At 34.6% G+C, this 22,729-nt stretch overlaps 1 protein-coding gene across 1 annotated transcript in view; it reads right to left on the bottom strand.

Moving 5' to 3' along the window:
• Positions 1-948: 948 nt before the first annotated feature.
• Positions 949-22,729, bottom strand: part of DCN (decorin) — a 37,329-nt gene continuing 15,548 nt past the window's right edge. The window contains exons 3-8 of the mRNA XM_027738194.2: positions 17,534-17,646; positions 7,502-7,715; positions 7,203-7,316; positions 5,930-6,023; positions 3,574-3,712; positions 949-2,448 (exon numbers count right to left, since the gene is read on the bottom strand). Coding sequence (XP_027593995.1) covers positions 2,254-2,448; positions 3,574-3,712; positions 5,930-6,023; positions 7,203-7,316; positions 7,502-7,715; positions 17,534-17,646 — 869 coding nt within the window. The 3' untranslated portion in view covers positions 949-2,253. The remainder of the gene's footprint in view (positions 2,449-3,573; positions 3,713-5,929; positions 6,024-7,202; positions 7,317-7,501; positions 7,716-17,533; positions 17,647-22,729) is intronic.

The raw sequence follows: 22,729 nt of genomic DNA, 5'->3' as shown, positions 1-22,729 counted from the left end.
GGATGTGCTTATTCTGTTTCATTGAGCAAGACTGGGAATGAGGAAAGCCCTGCTATCTTTGCAGCCCTTGGTTATTAGCAGGGAATGTATTTTATGGGAGGGGAAAACTTGTGCTTTAGCAGCAAGCAGGGGTAAAGAACATATCATGGGTACTACGGACGACTAGACTCGGATATTTTCTTCTGGACTTAAAGTTCCTTCTAATTTGAAAGCAGAGCCTTACTATGGGAGATTTTAAAACTACAGATGGAGAAATGGAAAGCTTGTGAATATGTTTATATGAAGCTTTAAGTAACATGTAATTGTTTTTATTTATTGTGTGAATCTCTTCTGTAAATTGTATCTGTATCTGCTAATTTGAACCAGGTACATGCAAACCCTGTACTTACAATACCTTTGTTCTCTCTTGGAATACCAGTGTGCAGTTTTCTGCATGAAGTCTCTGTCTTCACAATAGCAAATATCCAACCAAGAACCAAAAGGGAAAAAACTCTAACAGATGACTTTCTGGAGGGTTTTCCTTTCAGTGACAGAAAGATATTATGTACCGTTTATTATATTTAAAAATAACACTCTGAAAATGTGAAACCCAGAAGAAAAAAACAGAGGCAAGTGGGAGAAATCATTGGCTATTATATGCAGAAGATAGCTAGCAAGAGTGCAAATATACTTTTTGAGTGTAATGGCTTTAGTGAGTCATAATTGTTTCCAATTATTTACTACTGAATAAATGACAGCTATAAAAAGGCTATATTTGTTTTCTACAAAAAAAAAAATAAATATGAGGTTTACACATGGAAAAAGTTCCTTGAGGCAAAAGATTTTCACACAACTTGCTTTTACTTTAGCTATCACCATGCTGAAGATGTTCAGTTTTCAAGACTTAATTTAGGTTCTGACACACCGTGTTATGCTATCAAAACAAAATGAAAGACAAACACTTTGGAGTTTGCCTGTATTACATTATTCTTTAATATAAATGACATAGAAGTTTTACAAATTAAAGAGATTGACTTTGGAGTATTAAGAGACTGCAGAAGATTCTTTCCAGGTGATGTTTTTGTTGAGTATAGGTTTAGCTTTGTAGATTGACAGTAGGAATGTGCAGCCTACCTTTGATGTGCTTGCTACTCATTGATATGGCTTGAAGAATCCCAATTTAAAGAGGGCTCAAAATCACTCTAAATAGATACTTCTACAAATGATGTCCCAGCAATGTCCATATTTGCACTTATTTCACTTCATATATTTCTATACTTATGATTTTGCTTACAATCTAAATTCCATGAATTCGTCAGATGGAGGATCCTGTGTATGTCTACTTAACAATTAAAAACTTTGTTTAAACAACAAAACCAGTAAAGGATGCTGAAAAATGTACAATGCAGAACAAGTGAACAGTGAATTGCTATTTTTTTTTTTTTGTTGTAGATACATACATGGATTGATATCATTTACTAAACCCTTATACCATACTCTGCAAGGCAGTAAAGTCATTAAAACCGCTCTTGTGACTAAGGTGAGAGGGATTTGCACTACAGAAATTTAGTCATCGAGCTCCAGGTATAGATTACACATTTTTTACTGCAGACTACTCAATACTTTGTTCAATAGGACGATGTTAGGCTAATTTTGAATAGGAAAATGGCAACCTTTAAAGAATTATGTATACAATAAGAATTTTTTTATTTTTCCGAAAATAATGATATCAGCAACCACTTTATTTGCCTCTGCTAAATAGATACATTCAGAATTATCTTAGAGTTATAGTGGATATTTTTAAACCTCCAGGGCTTGAAATAAATTTAAAGGAGGTAACTCTCACCTTCTCAAGTCTCAAGATGATTTGAGAGTTTTTTTTCCTCTACTATTTGTGTGTGTGTGTGTGGCTATAAAAACAACCTCACTCACTAATTTTTGTCTATATCATAGCTTAACAAATATTTACTCCAAATCTCATATACAGTGGAATCTGAAAACCTGCAGCATTCAGTGAACTGAAAAATGCCACAGAAAGCATGCTGGAAAAGAAGGTTGAAATAAGTCAGTTTAAAGCACAGTTGACAATTCTCTTTGATGTTATGCTTGCTCTTGTACATCTGTAATGTTTCATTTATTCTACATCAATGAATCATCTCCACTTTAAAGTGAAGTTTCTGGTATTTGGCGTTAATTGTTAGCAACGATTTTTTGAACAGGCCTGTAACAAGAGATACTTCAGCTGAAACACAACCGAACCCCATCTTTAGACACCTATTTGTAATTTCCGATCTGTACTGCAGAGCGTTCATGGATACATCGGAAAGCAGAGGGCTGGATTTCCCAGTACTGCACAGGATTGCTGAAAAGACTCACACCAGAATAGCTAGCCTTTTTGGTGTTGTAGCCAAGGGGGCAAAAGTCGTTGATACCAATGGAAGCAATTTTGTTGTTATGAAGATAGACCACCTGAAAAGCATGGAAGTACAGAAGTGAGAAATAGAGCTATCGTACAAATAAGATAAATTATTTAATATCATTTATCAAAATATATTATTTGATATCATTTATTAAATGCTTGCTATGTTTTTTGCAACATTATACAGAATAACAGCATATCTTTTCTCCCAAACACATCCTTGATTCAGCTTACATTTTGAAATACCTGCAGTACACTCAATACAATAATTTCTACAAAAAGTGCAGAAACTGTGCAAGGCAATCTAATAACATTACCGTCATTTGGTAATGGTAACCAAATAGGGAGTCAAAGATGTGTAATTATTAATAAAGTGCTGTGGCTCAGAAGCATGTGCTGTATATAGAGAATGCATTTGATGCTGATTAGTTTCTCTCCAGCTGTAATGCTTTCACACTCATGAGAGCAACAGTACAGGACTCAAGGCCAAAGTAGTCACTAACTAATGATTTAAAATAGGTGATGAATATTAGTTTGCTCCTGAGTCATAATTTCTAATTAATTTTCCCAAGCTACACACAAGGGGTGATTTACATTTGGGAGTCTTCATTCTTTGGGAGGTTTCTTTCCTGTAAAATCTTAGTCCAGGTGAAGATTTTAGTTGCTTCCAAGAGGCCATATTTCTAGATATCCAACCACAAGGACCCTAAAAATACTGCTGAAGTGAAATGCCTATTGTATCTCTTTGCCCTCCTGAAGGCACAGCTTTGTGAGATAACAAAGGAAAGGTTTTTGGGAAAGGTTGCAAAATGTCACTGAGTAGAAATGAAAAAAAAAATCAGCAAAAGAAATGTTCTTTGAAAGTATTTTTTGAGTAAAGAGGAAATCAAAGCACACAAAATAGCTCATATTTGTTGTGGTCCCTAAGACACACAGAGACAACAAGTGTACACCTCCAGATCTATATACCTCCATAGCCACTTCCACAAAAATCATAATAAGAGTTTTCCTGTTGTATGAAACCTTTCCACAACAATTCAAGAGTTTATGAAACTTGCATCAAGTTACCTTTTGCACAAATACTGTGTATGTTTCTGTTCAATACTGAATAAACACACAAACACCATTTGGAATCTTTCAACTATTGCTCTCTGAGGCAATATGATAAACTTTACCTGGATATATTTGTGATCACCCAGTCCACCGGGTACTCTGACAAGTTCATTGTTGTTCAAATGGAGCTCTCTCAGATGAGGTACATTGTTAAGAGAGCCATTCTCAACTGAAGAAATACTGTTGAAACTGAGACCCAATCTAGAAAATAAAAACAAACAAAAACAATAAAACAAAACAAACAAACAACCCTCCCCCACAACAAACCAACAATAAAAACATATTAAACTTGCCCTCATAACCACCTTCCTTGAGTTGATTTCTTCTCTACATTACTGTTGTAGAAGAGACCAGACTAATTTTCAGAATTATATCTGAGCTAGAGTCACCATGGAGTTTAAAGAAATATATTCAAATAAGCTTGGCATCTGATGTGAGCAATCATAATTATCATTATATCATTCAACTTTTGCTTATGGTACTGCATACTCTCTGAAAGGTCTTTGAAAGACTCGAGTAATTTTACAAGGAAAATGAACAAACAAAAAGGACAAACATTAGCCTCCTACTAGAACTCGAGAACTCAAAAGAGAATGAGCAGTAGACCTACACCAAGCTCTTTCATGGAACATTTTACAGTTTAAAATACTTTAACACAGTCAGAAAAAATGTCCTGTTTCTCAAAGTTTAACTGTGCTTTAGGGTGCCTATTAGACTGTTGAGCTTGAGTTGACATGATCCAGGTTATCTGATCCTGTCCTAATATCTCTAAAGACTTAGATGTGTAAATTAAGGCTGTTTTTGGTAGCTTGTTTCTGTGGCACAATGGGCATGCTGCCCTTAGATCATCCCATATGGTCTCCTGGAGCTCTCCCGTAGCTCCCTCCTTTGTTCATCTGTCTTCTCTGTTACATCCAATCCTTGTTGCTCCTTGTTCACCAATCTGTATTCTGCCTTACCTCTCAACTTTACAAAAGAGAACTTCTGATTGTGCTCGGGTTACTTGCTTAAGAACAGAGCAGAGAGTGGTTTATGACTTGGTGCCTGCTCTGAGCAGCTCCACATATCTACACCATGATCAACAGAATATCTTGTTTCTCCTTACAGAACAGCCACAATAGAAGCAGCCCAAGGTTAGACATTTTTATATTGGCACTTGCTGTTATCATACTGGTTTGGTTTTGGAAGTTTTCTTTATAATTTCTCTGAAGAATGTTACATTCTATACTAAACCTCTGTTATAAACAATAAGTGCCTCATAGTCCTCTATCCCATAATTATGGTATTTTTATTTTTTTCATTAAAATAAAGGAACAGACATTTTTTGAGCAGAGATAAGTCTGTGATCAAATATGAAGATAAAACTAAAATGAAATATCTTATTTTATAAGCTCTAGCAAATTGCTCTAAGCTTTATCATTTGGAATTGTCAGATCCAAAATATGTGTTACTGTATACTTCATTGCATTAAATTGCTGTCCAAGCCACTATAAACAGTGGTAAACTTAACTCCTATATCTAAAAAATCTCTGTTTGATTTCTAGTTTTCGTCTTCATTTTGACAAGTAGAATGGTTAAGACGAAGATCCATGAATTAGATCCAGTAATTTGACTAACGGTCTGATTAATAGTCTTCTTGATCAAATAAATTGTTTTTATACTAAAGTTTTAAAGTATTATATCATCAAAATAAGTTGTAATAAAGGTCCTTTTTACTCTGTTAGCATATTTTGTGATGTGAACAAATTCACAAATAATTCCATATAACTGCTCTTTGGGAATTCTCCTTACATTTTCCTACAGTTAGAGAAACTAATTCAACAACATATGCACAGATTAGCAGATTAAAATCAATCTTACAGTGACACTTTTATATTTTTTTTTTTTAATCATGTTTCTGGACCCATTGGAGACTTGCCTTTCTTGAGAAGCAAAGTAACCACTATTGAAAGCAGTTTTGGTTCACATGTGCTTTTTTTCATCAGTTTCCAGGGCAAATTGTATGACCAAGAAAACTGCATAAACCAAAGATGGACATAAAATTAAAGAAATATGATATAATCTAAAAAAAAAAAAATCTAATTTTTCCCTTTATCTCTTTTCTTTTTTTGGGGGGTTTGTGTTTGTTTGTTTGTTTGTTGTTGTTGGTTTTGTTTGTTTTGTTTTGTTTGTTTGTTTTTTAATAAATCAAATAAACAGTTGTCTTGGACATACATCACTCATAGTTGAAAACAGATGGAAAGTTAGAAAAAAAAGTTGTTTTTTTTTTTTTAAATCAGTACACAAATCCTTAGAAGCTTTTCCTGCATCATTGATGATAATGCTCATGAAGCCCAGACTGACGTTCTCTAATTGTGAGTGTATGACAATTACAATTTCAACTAATATTTTATGTGAACAGATGAAACTAATTCATACTTTGCCAAGTTGGTGAGTCCAGACAGACTTTCAGCATCAATTTTGCTGATTTTGTTGCCATCAAGATGAAGTTCAGTAAGGGATGGGGGAAGGCCTGAAAACGAGAACATCATCAAATTGCTTTTGATTATACTGGATTATTATCATTTAAAAAAAGACTTGCATTTTTAACTTTTACAGTTAAAAAAAGACTTTTAATAACATGTTCAAGAACAATTCACTGAATGAAACAAAGAACTTTCACAATCAGGAAAAATTAAAACAGCTAGTAGCAATTTATTTAGCATGAAATAAGACCAAGCTCCTAAGGTCATTACAGAACAGTTAACTCTTAAAAAATACCTCTTGAAATTCTTCCCAGATATGATTTCTAGCCTTCATGATTGTGTAAATGGGACATGCATAACAGTGCAAGAGAAAGAATTTTCATTTTAGCCAGAGTATCCACATACATAAATGTACTAACATTTAGCACCTAGGTATTTAACAAGTAACAGCAGTAGAAAATGCAATTGTAAGGATGATGTAAAATAATTTTAATTTTTTTTTTTTTTTTAGTTAGGGTACATACTAGTTTACAGATTCTGTTTATCAGGGAAAAAAAAGGAAACATATTTTACCTATCCAAGGACCCTCAAAGGAACATCCAAAACAGATGTGGGAAGAAAAAAATAACAACCAGTTTAAACTTTCAAAAAGTTTTCAGCCATTCTAAAATGATCAGTTGGCTGAAATTTGTTCTGGATTGCACCATTCTGGTTTGTTTGTTTTATTTTTAATAAATCACAATGAAGTTGTTTGTGTCATAGCAATTTGCAATTAAGCACTTTTAGAAATAGCAAAGGTTGCTATTTTGTATAGGGAAAGTATTTTTGGCTTCAAACCCACAGACTTGTGGAGGGCTGATTTTATGCTTTTAGAATTTCGGGTAATTCTACATGAGTTCATATCTGCTTAATGTTAATCAGGCTCAACAACCAGGGTTGGAGGTTAAAAACATTCTTCCACTTTATATTTCAGCTATGGGACAAGAAAAGCCAAATAACATAAAATGGCTTACTTTTTACAGTACAGCTCTCGTGGAGCTTCTCATAACAGAGAGACAAAATTTTCCAAACTACTAAGTAGAGTCAACTGATCAAAAAACATAGTCAAGTAATAAATACTGTAAGGACTGGCTCAAAAAGCTTCTACAACATTTTTTTCCCCAACTGACTGGAAGTCACTATATTATACCTATGCAAATCTCTGAAATATTAATTGAATTTCTTACCTTTTGGGATGCTAGTAATGTTGGTGTCCGCAATACGGATGTAGGAGAGCCTCTTCATCCCCTGAAAAGCTCCGTTTTCAATGCCTGAACTCTTGATCGGATTGGTGCCTAGTTCTGCCAACAAAACATGGTCATGAGCTGTGATGCAGTGTAGGTACCTATATTCTTCCAGTCAAAACTAATTTGGAGGCACTATTTATTAGAGTGTCTCTTGGCTTTCTACATGAAATCACTGATTGAACTAAAAACAACATTGAAAAATACCGAGTTGCTTTTGTTATAATTTCTCATGGTCATACCTAAGACAATCACTTGATTCAGTCCGTTAAAGACAGTTTTCCTCAACTTGGAGATCTCATTCTCATGAGCTCGTATCTCCTGAAGAGACTTCGGCATATTTTCCGGGAGTTCCTTCAGGTTGTTCTTAGACAGGTATAGTCTTTCCAGTTTCTTCAGAGGAGCAAAAGCTAATGGGCTTATTTTGCTGATTTTGTTGTTAACAAGGATCAATGCCTGTGGAGGAATAATGAAGGAGATCTCAGATGATCACAAGGGAAATTACTTTAGGAATGAAGCATTTAAAAATTCATATTATTTTCTAGAGCCTTTTGGCCAATTTAGTGAGCTGAAGAAAATGCAATGCAGTATTAAAGAAAAGAGATTATAATCTTTTGAAACAGTGAAAGATAAAAAGTCCTACAGAACAAACACAAGTGTTGTTTCATTGCTGAGACCATATGCAGCTTCTGTTAGCATCCATAATTTATGCCCGCGAATAAGTACAACCTTTCCATTTGAAATCTGTAATGAACAAGACAGTCACAAAAGATCCAAATATTATCATTTTTGTTTGGTTTTTTTTCTCATTTTATTTATTCTGAGGGTATTTTTATGCCTTGCCCATCATCACACAACCATTCTAACCAGCTTCTCCTGAATAAGAAATTCTATGACTCAATGCAGTGAAGGCACAGCCCAGCTTAATAAAAATATACATAGCATCACCTCTTTCCTCTCAGTCTTATGACTGTGCTTAATAGATTTCTATCTGATAACAGCCTCATTTTTTGCAGAGATATATAACCTTTTTTTTTTTTTGTTAGAGTAACTTTGTATGGAAGGGGAAAAATCTGAGGCATCATACTCCAAGTCCTGCAGCTAGGGATTATGGACCATACCCACTTTGCCTTCCATGTAGGTGCCTGATCTAGTTCTCACCACTGTGATATCCAGACTCCAGGTAACTCCAAGCAAATGAGCTCTCTATACAGCTGAGGGACAAAGGCCTCCATGAAAGCTCTGTTACTTGTAATAGGTGGCTCCATATGCCTCTGAAATTTTACATTATTGCTGAGTCTCTTATTGATTAATCAACCATGACACAAAAAGGGAGGAGAAAGTCCCATTACTGTCAGAACATAACACACATAATGGAAAGTATTTGATATGATACATACTTGAATGAAACTTATCATTTCATCTGTTTGCTATCTACGTTTGCTATCTTACAGTGCTGCATGTTAGTTGCAGTGAATTAGGTAGAATGGGCCATGTAAACATAGATATAATATCTGCCTTTATTTATTACTAGAGAATAGATACAGAGCATCTTTTTTCACTTCCTCCATTATGCTAATTTCAGATACAGAAGAAAAAAGTTGCTGTGTATACTATAGTTAACATTCAGAGCATTTTAATACACTTTCAATATTTTCAGAATTACAATTTAGTCTGTTTCTTGGAGGAAAATGGAGCATTCAACTCATTCTACAGTCAGTTAATTATTAAAACAGTGGCAAGGCTGTCAGCATCTGTGACAGTACCTCTCTCTCATGTAACTGAAAGAGAAGTGAGAAGATAGTTTTTAATGGTGCCTGATGTGTAGTTTTCCCCTAATGTACTCCTCTTGCAGATCATCCTGAGCAAAGCAAGCAGTGTGTTCTGTACATGGTTTCACTGAGTACACGTAAAACTGAACATATCTCATTTTAATTTTATATGTTAGCTAGAAATAACACATATGCAAGAGGAGGTAGAAGAGGTCACTCATAGCTCAGTAGAGTATTTCCCTAACAATAAGCCTCTCCCAAAATAAGTATGTTGGTCAGTGGAAGCCATGGCCCTTACTCTCTTTTATTTGAGACTGAGCTATAAGAACTGACATGAGAACATACAGGGTACTCATCAGGTGTGGTTTCTTGATTCATCATTGCCAGAATTGTGATACAGATGTAGATTCTACCCACAATGAAATGCAGCTACCTGTACAGTATTAGGACATGGCAAACATCCCAGTTATTGAAAAGTGGTACAGTTTGAATTATACAGATTAATCTCTTACATTGTTTTTATTGCAATAATTGAATGTTCTACTGCTAATTACATTCTTCTTTATTTTTCTTAATTTCATAATGGATTTCTTTTACATAGATCTTTAAGTCTACGTTTAATGAGTTTGGACTCATCTGATGAGCACTTGAAATTTTTATCCTGCATCTTGCTTGGTACTGCTTCGTAATTTATTTCAGATAAAAGCTGCTTTATCTTTCTTCTTTCTTTTTTCTTTGATTTAACTTTGTTATCTTTTAGATAAAAATCTTTGGGCTGTGATTATCACAACAGATAATCTAGTGTGAAATATTTCTTGATGGAAACAGGTGGGTATACATTCAGCTAGGCACTGCAATGTAAATATTCTCTTGAGTAGTTATGTTAAGAGGATGTTATATCTTTTCAGAGCAGAACTCATAGCCTTGACCAAACCCAGAAGTTATCTAGGTACCTAGGATCAATCTGTTCTGCTTTGCCAATTCTTTCTCCCAAATATGTTAATGGTATCTTGGGGAAACACACAGAACTGTTGTTTTATTCAAACACTCAGAAAGTCTCTCAGAAATGATGGTGCCTATCAAAAGCACGTTTAAAAATACTAATTTCTCAGTGGGAACATGTGTATGGTAGTATAAGGTGGAAGGTATCATAAGTCAAAGTTTTCAACTTTTTTGTACCAGAATATCATTTCCCACTTAGACCCTCCTCTGCAAATCCTTGCTCCCAGTATTTTAAACCTGCATTATTTTTCCACATTGTTGTGCAGCTGCAAAGAAATAAAAATAAACCACACTAGAGTTTACAAGAAAAGTTTTACTATCTCCCAGAGCAACAACAAATGATGAAGACAACACACCAGTATAGCACCTGGCAAGTCATAGCCCTGGATTCCCTTCCCACTTCACAATAACTCTATTATATGCAAGACTTAAAGAACTAAGTTATTAGGCTTGGAGAAATGCTGTTTACTTTCCTCAGAATGTGTCCCGTATGGTTTGCATGCAACAAAAGCTAAACCAAATCAAAATAAAATAAAATTAAAAACTCAGGGGATTTTAGAGGTCAATGAAAACAGGAACTAGGGGAGGAAAAACCTAGGGAAAACATCTGCAGGCGGTGTTCCTGAGCAATGGATCTTAGGCAAAAACAGGTCATGTGGACTAGCTATCCTGAATAAGGACCAGATGGCATGATGGGACATTCTATGCATCCTGTCAAAGAACATAACAAAAATTTTGTACACAGCAAGGAGTAATTGGAGAGGAAAATAAGGGTAAACCTGAAAGTGCTCAAAATACTGGACCCCTTGGTCCCAGACATCACTTGCAATGCAGCTGGTATGAAATGATTTGGCAGAAATCTGACAGCCTAGAACAGAGTCACAAAAAATGACACTTTTATGTGAAAATCTACCTTCTTCCACACTTCTGCTTTTAGTGGAGGAAAAAAATATTTAATTTAAAATAAATGTACTAAAAAAAAAAAAGAAGCACATCAACAATTCACAATAAAAAACGTTGAGCATACCAAAGTACAGCTTTCAACATGACCTGATACGGATGCAAAGATACATAGCCATGGGTAAAAAAAAGAGACAAGAAACAAAGAGAAAATAAAAAAGGTATAAATACATCAAGTATTAATATATCACTTAGCCAGGCTTAGAAGGTTCAGAGCAATTCCCCATGGATAAGAAAAAACTTAACTTCCATCTTCATTTTCCTGAGATAAAGCCTTTTTCCTTTGTCATAACATCGGATGTAAACATTGTGCAGTAAACACTAACATTTTTATAATATTGCACCACGTTAGCATAACCTGCAGTTAAAGTGGTGTTCAGAGAGGAAAAAGATCCAAGCTTTGCTCTGAAGATGACTTTCTTTTTAGTGAAACACCTCTGGTAGTTCTGTAGTCAGGAAAAAAAGAAAAATCACTGTGTGACAGGAATAGATGCTGGCTATGTTGAAGTCAGTGGGAGTCTGGCCGTTTAGCTGCCTCTGACATGATTTCTACCTCAAATATTTATTTCCAAAACAAAAAGGGGGATTCACAGTTCAGGAAAATTTTGGAACCCTTATTGGTATACTTTTGTCAAAATATACCCTGACAAACTGCAGAGGGAGCATGCGGCAGTCATGTAGGAAGTAGCATAGGGTTTTTCTTCTCGAGGTTACTAAAACTTACAATTTTTGACCTGTCTAGGAGTGGAGAGCAGGGGATTTAATTTTTTTTTTTTTTTTGGTGTGTAATTTCATAATATTAGAATCTCAGGAGATTGTTCTGAGGGGTTTTAATCCCCCTTCATCTTAATTTAGAATAGTTTGAAGTGAGAGCCTTGCAGACATCAGAATTAAACTGTACAATTAGCAGCAAACTCTTATCAGCCGTACGATATAGTGAAACACCTGTTTTGCCAGCTGGGGACGGTACTCTTACCTAACCTATCAGTTTTTTAATGATGCATGCATCCTTGAGGGTTTAAACTGAAAACTCAATCCACTTACTCAATGGAATGTCTTTAATTTCCTGGGTTATGTGTTACATTTTTTCCTGGTTTTTATTACAGTTCTGCTAGGAACAGTTATGTCTTAAGAACTTTAAGCCCAGGAGCTAGGCATCTACATAAAAACAATAATAAAATTCATCCCTTTTGTTTGCCTTATGTTTTCAGTTTTTAAGTCATACTCATAACCTGGACATATAGTCAAGGTTTTCTGCCAAATTATTAGGGGCGCATGTACACTTAGGGAAAAAACAAACAACTAAATAACACAAACAAAAACAAACAAAAATAACCCAGCACTTGACATTCTTCTCTAATTGTCCAAACCCAGGATCAAGAGGACAAAGCTAAGAAAGACAAGGAAAAAGGGATGACATAGAAGCAATAGGGAAGAGATGAATGAACTGTGAAGAAAGAAGATGACAAGGCCCTGAAACAACAACCTGACAGTACAGAAGCCTGTGCAAAGTAGTTTGATCACATACACAGTAACTTGTTGAATAATCTCACAAAGCCAATGAGCCTGCTGCAGATCTAGTTTGCCCGGCCTTTGAGCTCTCACTGGTAACTCTCGTGCAACATGACTTGCACAGATGATGACGGAGCAGCTGGTTCTACATTTCCCTTTTCCTTTCAACCCCATCCTTGTCTACTATGACAAGTATTTTTGTAATTAATTAAATTTATCACAATTGACTTGATTACTTTATTGTTGTATTCTATAAAAAAATTAATTTTTTTTCATAAGCTTGGTATGCTGACTCTTCCAGAATTTTAAGGGCCTAAAAGATCTTCTGTCCTGTTTTTTTCGTAACATGAAAAATGTTACAGGAAATGCACAGGAAAAATGTTTTGTGTGCATGTGGTATGTTGCATGCTTGTTTCAGTGGAAAATCTCATCGTGTGTTAAGGATAATGCAAAGGAGAGTCTGAGGAAATGCAAACTCTCTAAGGGAGTACTGTATTTCAGAAAGATTAACTTTTTTTTCCCCTCAGAATATTTTTTAGAAACCTACAGCTGCAGTAACTGGGAGGGAAAAAAAGTAAACTTTAAATGTATATCTGTCAGTCCTGCTAAGAATGTCTGCCATCAATAATAGGAGGAGCTGAGTTCAGAGGTAGAACCTGGACAGAGATATCTGTCCTTGTGTTTTTCACGGTATGACAGTAATTAATGATTCTTCATTCTGTGATTTACTGAGTATTGTGTTTACCTAACTTCTCTTTATACCTGGGAAAAGGGAACTGAACCTGTAATTATTCATCAGAAGACTGGATTATTCCATTTTTTTTTTTTTATCTGTTAGGAACTTTTCTATATCCCTGGAAGATGTCCTTAGACTTTTCTTCAGTTAAATAGTTTATTTATTTATTTATTTATTTATTTATCTATTTAAAGAAAAGTTTAAAGTTCAAAAAGTTTAAAGTTTTTTTTTAAGAAAAAGATGTCATGAAACTTTTCTAATACGATACATTATTTTTCCACTTGTTATTACTACAAAGAATGTTTCATTTTCTTTGCCCATATGTTTAGTGCTGATAATCCTTCAGTGTGGATATGGCTGCAACCTTAAGTTCCAAGCTTAAATCTTTGGTCTTTTCCTTCAGTTTAAATAAAACTGGTTTTAGCACTGTTGTATGTTCCACCATGGCTTTGCATACTTCTGCAAGCTTCAATTAAGTAATGCTCTATTTGATTTCAGGCCAATAATACATTGATCTTCTTTCACTATACTAACACTGTGCCATTGAAAAATTCCTGTTGGAAAAGCATGCAGTCACTATTCTGTTGTTTGTGCTCTTCTTATAGTGATCTAATACGCAGTAGTTTCTTTTACCTCCTTTTCCAAGTGCCAGGCATTATGCTGGTTTGCTTTGCTTTTGCCACACAGCAGACAACTCCATGTGTTGTTTGTGTAGACTCCTCCTCTACTCTGCATGAGGGCTTACTCATGTAGTATTTTGGATTCTTTACTGTGTCCATGGGGTCAAAGTACTGAACTTTATCCAGAAATGTCAGCCTGCCTGGAAAATTCCGACAGTTTCATAGAAATAGAAGACTTTTTTCCTGGCTTTTCCAATAGCGTCTGTTTGATTTTTTGCCACAGGTCTAAGTTATAAGCAAGTTTTTTACATAACATAAGTCAGCTCTCTGAAACCACAAAACTCAGTCCTCCACCCTTAAAAAAGACTCAAGTCCCCTGGTTAAAAAAAAAATAAAATCTCGTCTGTCAATTTTAAACTGAGTAAAGTCTCACTGAGTTTTTTTAGTAAAACATTAATAATTTAGCCACTTTTTCCTGGATAATTTAAAACTATAAAAATATGAAGCATAACTCTTAACTCTGGTGTTTCCTGGCAGGAATCCATTATTTGCAGGTAAATATTCCCTTAGTTGTATCCTTTTCTAATTGCTTGTCTTATTTCCACAGCTGCAAATTTTAGCTGCTCTTTTATCTACTTAGGAAAATTTTCAATACAAAGAATATTTTTGTAGGTTCTAATTTCTCTTTCATCTCATTGCTGTGTACCCTACAGAGCAGAAGCAGCTACAATTGTGCTGAAAGAGAATCCTTGGGCAAGTTATAGGCAAATCCTTTCTTTTCTTGTTAATTATTCTGGGGTTTAGTACTAGTTGAATCTTAGGTTCAACCCAACTTGCTCATGATAATCTCTTCTAAAACTATTACAGCTGTGGTTTTTGATATCTATAGGTATTAGGAAGATATTTAAAAGGATTATTCAAAAGGAATAAACTGTGTATACTGTCCATTTTGGAGTTTAAAGAATTGTTCACTTAAGTGATCACTTCATGAAAAAGGTTAACTTCAGTTTCTGGGTTTAGATTTTGGAACAATAATACCGACAATTTTTGCAAATCTTCCTGTTTTAGTAGAATACAAGAAGGTTGAATAATATCTAAGAAATATTTGAATTTTTGAACATCATAAACACATCAAGTGTGACATTAACCCAAGCTATGTTTATCAGAAAATACAATTAAAAAGAATATACATCTTAGATAGATAGGTAGATAGATAGATAGATAATGACACACACATATCTCCTTAAAACAAAAGTTGCAATGGAGCTCTGCCAACAACGTTTTTGAGTTTTATTTCCTAAAAGCAACATTTCCCTTTCACTATCACTCTGAAGAATATTTAAGTTAAAGTTGAGGAATGGGAATTGTTCCCAGCTATTGCACAGGAATTTTCCTCCTGAGAGCAAAGATGGTGCCTAGTTACATAAATGTACCACATGACTAAATTATTTTGGGGAGGAGATCATAGAGGCACAGAATCATAGAATCATAGAAAGGTTTTGGTTGAAGGGAGATCTTGAGAAAATCATTATTCGTTCTTGAGTAAATTCAGGAAAATTGCAGTTTTGAAGGTTATTTGTCAAAAATTTTGTTAAAGCTGTCACTTTTCTGTATGATTTCCAGTCATCCCTAAGCATGTACTGGGTACCTTTAGGAGTAAGCCAAACAAATAATGAAGAGTTACCTATTTAATTCATTATTAAATTTTATCTGTTGCAATAAAAAGGAAAGAAAGAAAGAAAAAAAAAGCAAAGAAAAAAGAAAAAAAGAAAAGAAAGAAAAGAAAGGAAGGAAAGGAAGAAAGAAAGAAAGAAAGAAAAAAGAAAGAAAGAAAGAAAAAAAGAAAGAAAGAAAGAAAGAAACAAACAAACAAACAAACAAACAAAGAAAGAAAAAGAAAGAAAATCCCTTAGAGTTAGCTTCAATGAGATAAAATAGTTCACAATGGCTTAACTCATGGCGGGATGTGTAACAAACTTGAGCTTAATGCCAAGTAGGTAGGAGTCAAAATCACTGGAAGCATTGATTTTCACCTGCAATACCATGCTCTGACTAATTCAATGCAGTGTCTGAGGAAGGATTGCTAAAAGATTTATTTCTCTGATAAGACTTTTGTCTTTTTTAGCACCTTGTAGATAATCTTCACTGAAAACATAGGACTTCTTTCCAAGGTGGAAGAAAACAAAAAAAAAATGGGAAGGAATTAAGGTGTCAAATCTGCTCAGTAGCTAAGGAGAGAAATTGAAAAAAATCTGGGAAAAAGTCGTCTCATTCTCAAACCTAGCCTAATGGAATGTGATGTAGAAGTAAGTGTTTTGTTGACTTTAGGGGTTATCTATGTAACTAGATCAAGTATAGACACCCATGCTAAAATTAGATGACATGAATGCCATCATGATTGAGTCGTGCAGATCCCTTCTCTATGGACAGACTGGCACTGTGCCTATTCCTAGAAATTTTTTAAAAATTATCTTCTTGATGTTGAATTGAAACAAAAATTTAAGAGGAACGTCGGAAGAAATTAAAAAGGTGAATGTTTGTAGGATTTTTTTTTCCCAAGTATGAGTGGCTGAATGCAGATTCTGGTTGGAAACATTGCTTATTTGGTTGATGGTATTGGCACAAGCAATGGATAAAAAGTGGGAATTAGCTTCCTGTTTGTGAAAGAATAGCATAGCATAGCATAGCATAGAATAGAATAGACTAGAATAGAATAGAATAGAATAAAAAGAGGCCGTGAAGAGCCAGGAAAGCAAAGCCAAATAATTTATTGTTTATAATAATAAATGATCAAATAGAGTAATACACAGAATAAGCAGTTGTTGAAATTCTGGAAAAATAATATTTTCAGACATATTCCTGAGTTAGGGTATTACTTTCAGAGACAGAGAAGTAACAGCCATTTTCTGATCTGTAAAGAAAAATATTTCAACAAAACTGAAGCAAGAGTATGAGGTATAAATTGTAAGATGTTGATAAAAACTACAGACAGGGAGGAGGACCTCAGACAGAGCAAAAGAAATTTAGAAAGAGAGGAAGGTAGTTTTCTGATGGAAACTTGGAAAAGAGGTGAACCAGAAAAAATGAAGCAGTCACAGAACCCAGGAAGGAAAATATTTCAGCAAAGGGCAAATCAGACAGCAGTGATGGAAGAGACTGGCAGGTAAAGGAGGATGAGAATGGAGCTTTGCTATGAGAATGCTGTTGCAAATAAACTATTTTACTGTAGTGATTTGGAAAAATTCTTGAGCTAAAATTAGTATGGGAAATCTGCTGACAAACACGGCACATACAAATCTCTGTGAGCTCAAAGGTGGGAGAGGAAGGAATAGAGTAATAAGAGAGGGAGTTGGCAGGGTTGAGATTGAAATAACCAAGTCACTGTCCCAAAGAGACTGAAAACACAAATAAATAGGTGAGAGAAATGATGATGGAGATCAGGAGATTGAATGGACACAAGATAGGTATGATGAGCTGAAGAAAGATGAAAAACTTCTGTTGTATGAAAAGAGAATTTGCAGGAGAGGAATGGGAAAGCAACTAAAAAGGCTGGGCTGGTGGAGGAAGATCACAGAGTATTTCATCAGTTGTCCATTAAAATCACAGTACCAGGCCAAAACCACATTTTCTCCTCATTTTTGTTGACAAATGTCAGTTCATTTATAGACTTACGTGAAGATTCTTCAGGTTCTTGAAATCTCCTTCTCTAATTTCAGTGATTTTGTTGTTCTGTAAGTCCAGTAGAGTTGTGTCTGGAGGAAGGTCTTTTGGCACTTTTTCCAGACCTAATGACAGTGAAAAGAACAGACAACTGACTTTGAAAGAAACTTTAAATAAGGGACAGTATTTTTCTTTGTAGCATTTTCCTTTCAGTAAACACCATTTCTAGAACTCATTTCCTGGAGAAGTTTATGAAGACTTATCTGAAAGTGTTTCTGTCTCCAGCCAGTCAAAGAGAGTTTTATTTTGCTAAGTTAACCAAAATTTATTTATTCACATTTCCATTATGCCTTTTCTGAGAATATATCTGAATTTTAGCTTGAAGAAAAAGATTTAGTTTGGGAAAATTATTTTTAAATAATTTAATTCCACTGAATTGTGTAAACAAAAATTGCTTTTGGAAACAGATATGGTATTTATCAATTTCACTGTGCATTTTTGTGGACAGAGAATGTTTCCTGCTATTTAAGAGGTACTAGGCTTTTTGAAAGAGGTACAATAGTTAATTGTAATCATTTCCAGAAAAAATACTATTTGTTTGACAGTGAGTAAATTGTAGTACAGTCCGCCTTAAAAAAAAAAACAATCTACCTCCTCCCTTTTCTTTGAACTGAAACTATGTCCAAGTTTTCTGGAGAACAAATCGTTTGGTTTCACTACAACTGCCAAAAGAACATCAGACAGTTTGAATTAAAGACTCTCTTTGGGACTATTTTCTGAATAGCTGATATGTAAGTCTGATGAAGTCATGGAAATGAAATTATTTAGTGTTAAATAACACTTGCTTTACCCAGCTTTCCTTTCATACTGTGACTTGGAATAAAGCAAATCTTTTATATTCATTCTGATTTACCACAAAATTAAAATGTTCTTTCCTAACTAGCCTTTTCTTTATATAACAGAATGTGAAATGATAAATGAATACTTGGTAGGAAAAATTTATAGACACTAATAAAGTCTCTATATGGGCATCTGGCCTTCTCTGGGTAAAACAGACTTTCTACAAGTAAAGGTTTTAACTAGTGTTCTTGAAACTGTATTTGAACTCTTCTGGGAAAGATCTCTCTGCAAGTATTGCCAGTATCTACCCAGTATGATGGTGGACTGCATGATATTCTTCTCAGATGAAAGATCTATGCCTATATATATTATCTTTTTAAACCAGTATATTTTAATCTCAAACATGGAATTGCAAACACAGGGAGATAGGCTTCCCACAGATAAGATATATTTTGCCCACAATGACTGTGCAGACTCCATCCATGGGCATACTCTAAAGTTGTCTAGACACAGCCCTAAGTAACCCTCCTAAGCAGGGGGTGGACTAGATGATCTCAAGAGTTGACATGTAAACTCGGAAATTCTGTCATTTTGTGATACTTCACATTCATCAAAAATGTGTTTTGACGCATAGAATGTAGGTTTCTCTGTCAAAGTCCTGTATTAAGCAAAACACCTTCTCTTTCAATCCTTTTTTAGAATATATCTGTATATACGGTTGGCTCTTATTTGGAAGGATTAAGGTAAACCATGAAAAGAAGGAAATGTTTGGTACTGTATTCAATTTTTTCAATTTACATAAGGAGCACTATTCTGTATAGTTACTACTATAAAACTCTACCATAAACTGTAGAGAGGCACAATGATGTGTACTGAAGCTTTTTACTACAATTAATGATGTGCTAAGAATTCATTATAGATTTGGCCATATTCTTAAAAATATCTGAATGCAGATGAGGCCTCCAATTTGTCTTTTGACACCTTGTTGGAATCTTCCAAAGTGCTGAACATGTCAGAGATCCCATTGTGTCTGCTAATGTTATTTTTTGCTTAGTAAATTATGGAAAAAATGATGCTTTTTTAGTTGTCTATATATGGATGCAGGAGACCCAAACTTTTGAAAAGTGTTTCCTTCTTTTAATCTTACTTTTGAGTTGATAATATTAATCTGTACAGAACATATTCCATTGCCCATTATGAACCACTACAAAAGTTTGGTGTCTGAATTTAAAAAAACATCATCCCAAACACCCTTCAAATTTATTTTCCCACCCATAAGTTCTCTAACATTAGATAAAAACATTAAAATATTTGGATCAGATTTTTATTAAAATTCAGTGCAATATAAATTAACCTATCTGAGCTTTAATCACACCAGAATTCAAGAGTTTTTAAAAGCAAAATCATCCAGCCTTGGATGAATTAGTAAAAGCTTCATAAACTGACAAGAGCCAAAACTCACATCTCATCCTGTTTACTTTACTGATATTTAGTGCATAAATATTTGATCCGGATTAACATTCTTCATATTACTAAAATAACCTTTCCTTATTCAGGCATGGACTTCATTTTCACTGCAGTAGTTGCAAAACCCTCATTACCTTCAGAATTTTAGTACTAGAGTTCCAAATATATAAAAATGTGATACTGTGTAATTTGTATGTTGGTTGTCTTTGGACAGTTTCTGTCTTCAGTGAACAGGAATGATGTCAGCAACTAAAAATTCATACCAAAAAAGCACTACTTTTTCAAGACCATAATGCTGTTATAAGTTCTTACAGTCTAGCAACTCCTATAGCATTTTTCACATATAAACACAAAAGTCTAAGGGTTTAATTATTTGTATTCAAAGTAATGTTAGTATATTCTGGTTGTCAGTACATTTATATTAGTAGACTGATATCTCTAAGTGTTTATGGCAGACAGTGGGGCACAAGAGCTCTACAGCTGTACTTTATGTAATGCTCTTGGAACATATTTTGTAAGAACACTTGGAGAATGTCTGGATTGCCACTGAAGGGATAATTTGCCAGAGACTAAACTTCAAACTAAACTTTACTTTTCAGAGTTCACATTTCAGCTCCTAAAAACTTGTGTTATCCATGAATACTAGAATCAATAATTTCTGAAAGCAATGAAGTTGGACTTTAAATGTTTCAGATAAAGATAAGACAAATTTAATAATCAGGTATCCATTAGAGAAAATTATTTATAACATTTTCCTATCTTGTACTAGGAACTAGACAGATATACAGTACAATAATTGCCTCTGCCTGCAGAGTATATTTACCACCACTTGAAGTGTTAAATTTATTTTATTACCTACCTCATGTCTAACTCTGTTATGAATTTCCTAAATCTGTTTTTTAAAATATTTTCAAAACCAGCTATAGACATTATATTTGATTTTTCTTTTCATGACATATGCGAGTTTTGAAGAGCAAAGCATAGAGTATCTGGTGCACATCAGCTGCTGGAGAGACCTTGCGTTATCAGTAAGCAATTTAGTACATCCTCCAGCTTCAGCTACATCAATAGGAGCTCTCCAAGAGAAGAAGAGCTTATAAATGGGTGAATCTGGACACAGCCTTGCAAAATCAGCATCTAAATAATTCAGAACTAAACCACATTTTGAGGTGTGGACTGGATCCACAGCTACGTTAGCTTGTGATTCATCTTGCAGGGCCGATTCTTTATATGATGTACCTCCGGACAGAGAATGTGTTGGAGTAGCATTGATGTAGTACAAACTAGCCCCTGTGCAGAAGAGTCCCTCCTTGGAGAACAATCCCTCAAACTTTTCTGGTCAGGACAGATCAACAGACAGCCAAGTCAGATGAATGAGGGAACCTGAACTGACATGACAGTGTGACAGAATTTAAATCGAATGGAGAAAATTGTAATCCTACTAGAAGCTCAAAAGACTTCTGGCTCTTGGTTTAGAATTATTATTTCCCAAAAGGATTTTTTAATTCTTCTGTCTGGGAGACAGAAATTTAGAGGGAACTGTGGGCTGTTGTTACTACTCATTTCCAAGAAACTCAAGTGATGCCCGTGCACTTCTGAAGCCATGTTGTACAGTAAGACCACATGTCCACCTACAAATGCCTTCCAGTGAAATTTATGTAATACCGACCAAATGAGGAACTGGTGTTGGAAAATGTCAGTTGAGCCACATCTCAAATTTTTAAGAACAGTATACACTGATATTCCAGCTCTTGGCTATGTTTTTTTCATACATTATAGCTTGCTTCTTAAAAAGCCATATGAAAATCTCTCATAGCAATCCGAGTTTTTATGTTAATAATCAGTGTTACATAGTTTGGTATTCAGTTACCTTGAAATATTTCAGGCCTCTGGCTCCTAAGATTAACTTATAACTGATTAAAAATTTAGATTCCATTGCCTTTCCCACTTACATTAAATTGAAAATACATATGTCTTTTTTATTTTGGTGGAATAAAACTAAGTCAGTTAGAATTTAAGTTGGTAAATAAATTTTTAAAAAATCTATTCACAAATAAGTAGAAAAGGTATAGCTCCACCCTTCCAACATCCTTGTTTACATTGAGTTTAAGAGCTTAAATATTCTGGAAATAGAAAAGACTTCATTAACCAGTTTATGTATCTTAGTCAAAATACAATTTTAATTTGCACTAAAATATTTCTTTGGGAGAAATCATGACTTCCTTATAGAAGCTGAACAGCCATCAGTTTCTGTAGCACAGGTCAAAACTGTATTATCTTACGTGGATTTTTAGAAATAGAAATTTCCTACTGTTTTACTTTATCAACCTGTAGCAAACAACTATTCCCACCAGCGTACATGTATATGTCTAAAAATGCATGCATATTAAAACACATAAAGAACAGAATATGCCATAGAACTACAAAATGGAAGGAACAAGGTGTGTAAGTAAGCTTGGACATTTCCTTGTGTTAGTCAGGATAAGCTGAACTTTTATTATCCCTGGCAGAAATGTTCCTAACTTTTCTTACACGTAGTCACCACACCACAGATTTTTGAAATAACAAACACAATCAAAATATATTCAATAAACTCCAGCATAGGTGGATAATTTCTTTTATGCAGGCAAGGCTCATACAGAGTCACTTTTGTTGAGGAGAGGTTACAAGGCTCAGAAATCCCTCCTTAGTGGAAGATGGAGAAGGTAACTGCAGAAATCAACCTTGTCTCTGTGGGATCGCATCCTTTTGGAGCGTAGCTTTTTCTTATAATTTCTTAAGCAAATTGCAGTGTCTGGCTCTTTAGCTGTGATTGCTTCACCTCCTGGAGAGGACAGAAGACTGATGGGTCTGGAGATTTTATGAGACCAGAAATTAGGCAGAGAAGAGCCAAGACTGGTA

The sequence above is a fragment of the Pipra filicauda genome, unplaced genomic scaffold, assembly GCF_003945595.2.
Source record: "Pipra filicauda isolate LSUMZ 115617 unplaced genomic scaffold, ASM394559v2 scaffold54_size4384275_pilon, whole genome shotgun sequence".
Classification (NCBI taxonomy): Eukaryota; Metazoa; Chordata; class Aves; order Passeriformes; family Pipridae; genus Pipra; species Pipra filicauda.
This window is presented reverse-complemented; position numbering and strand designations above follow the sequence as displayed.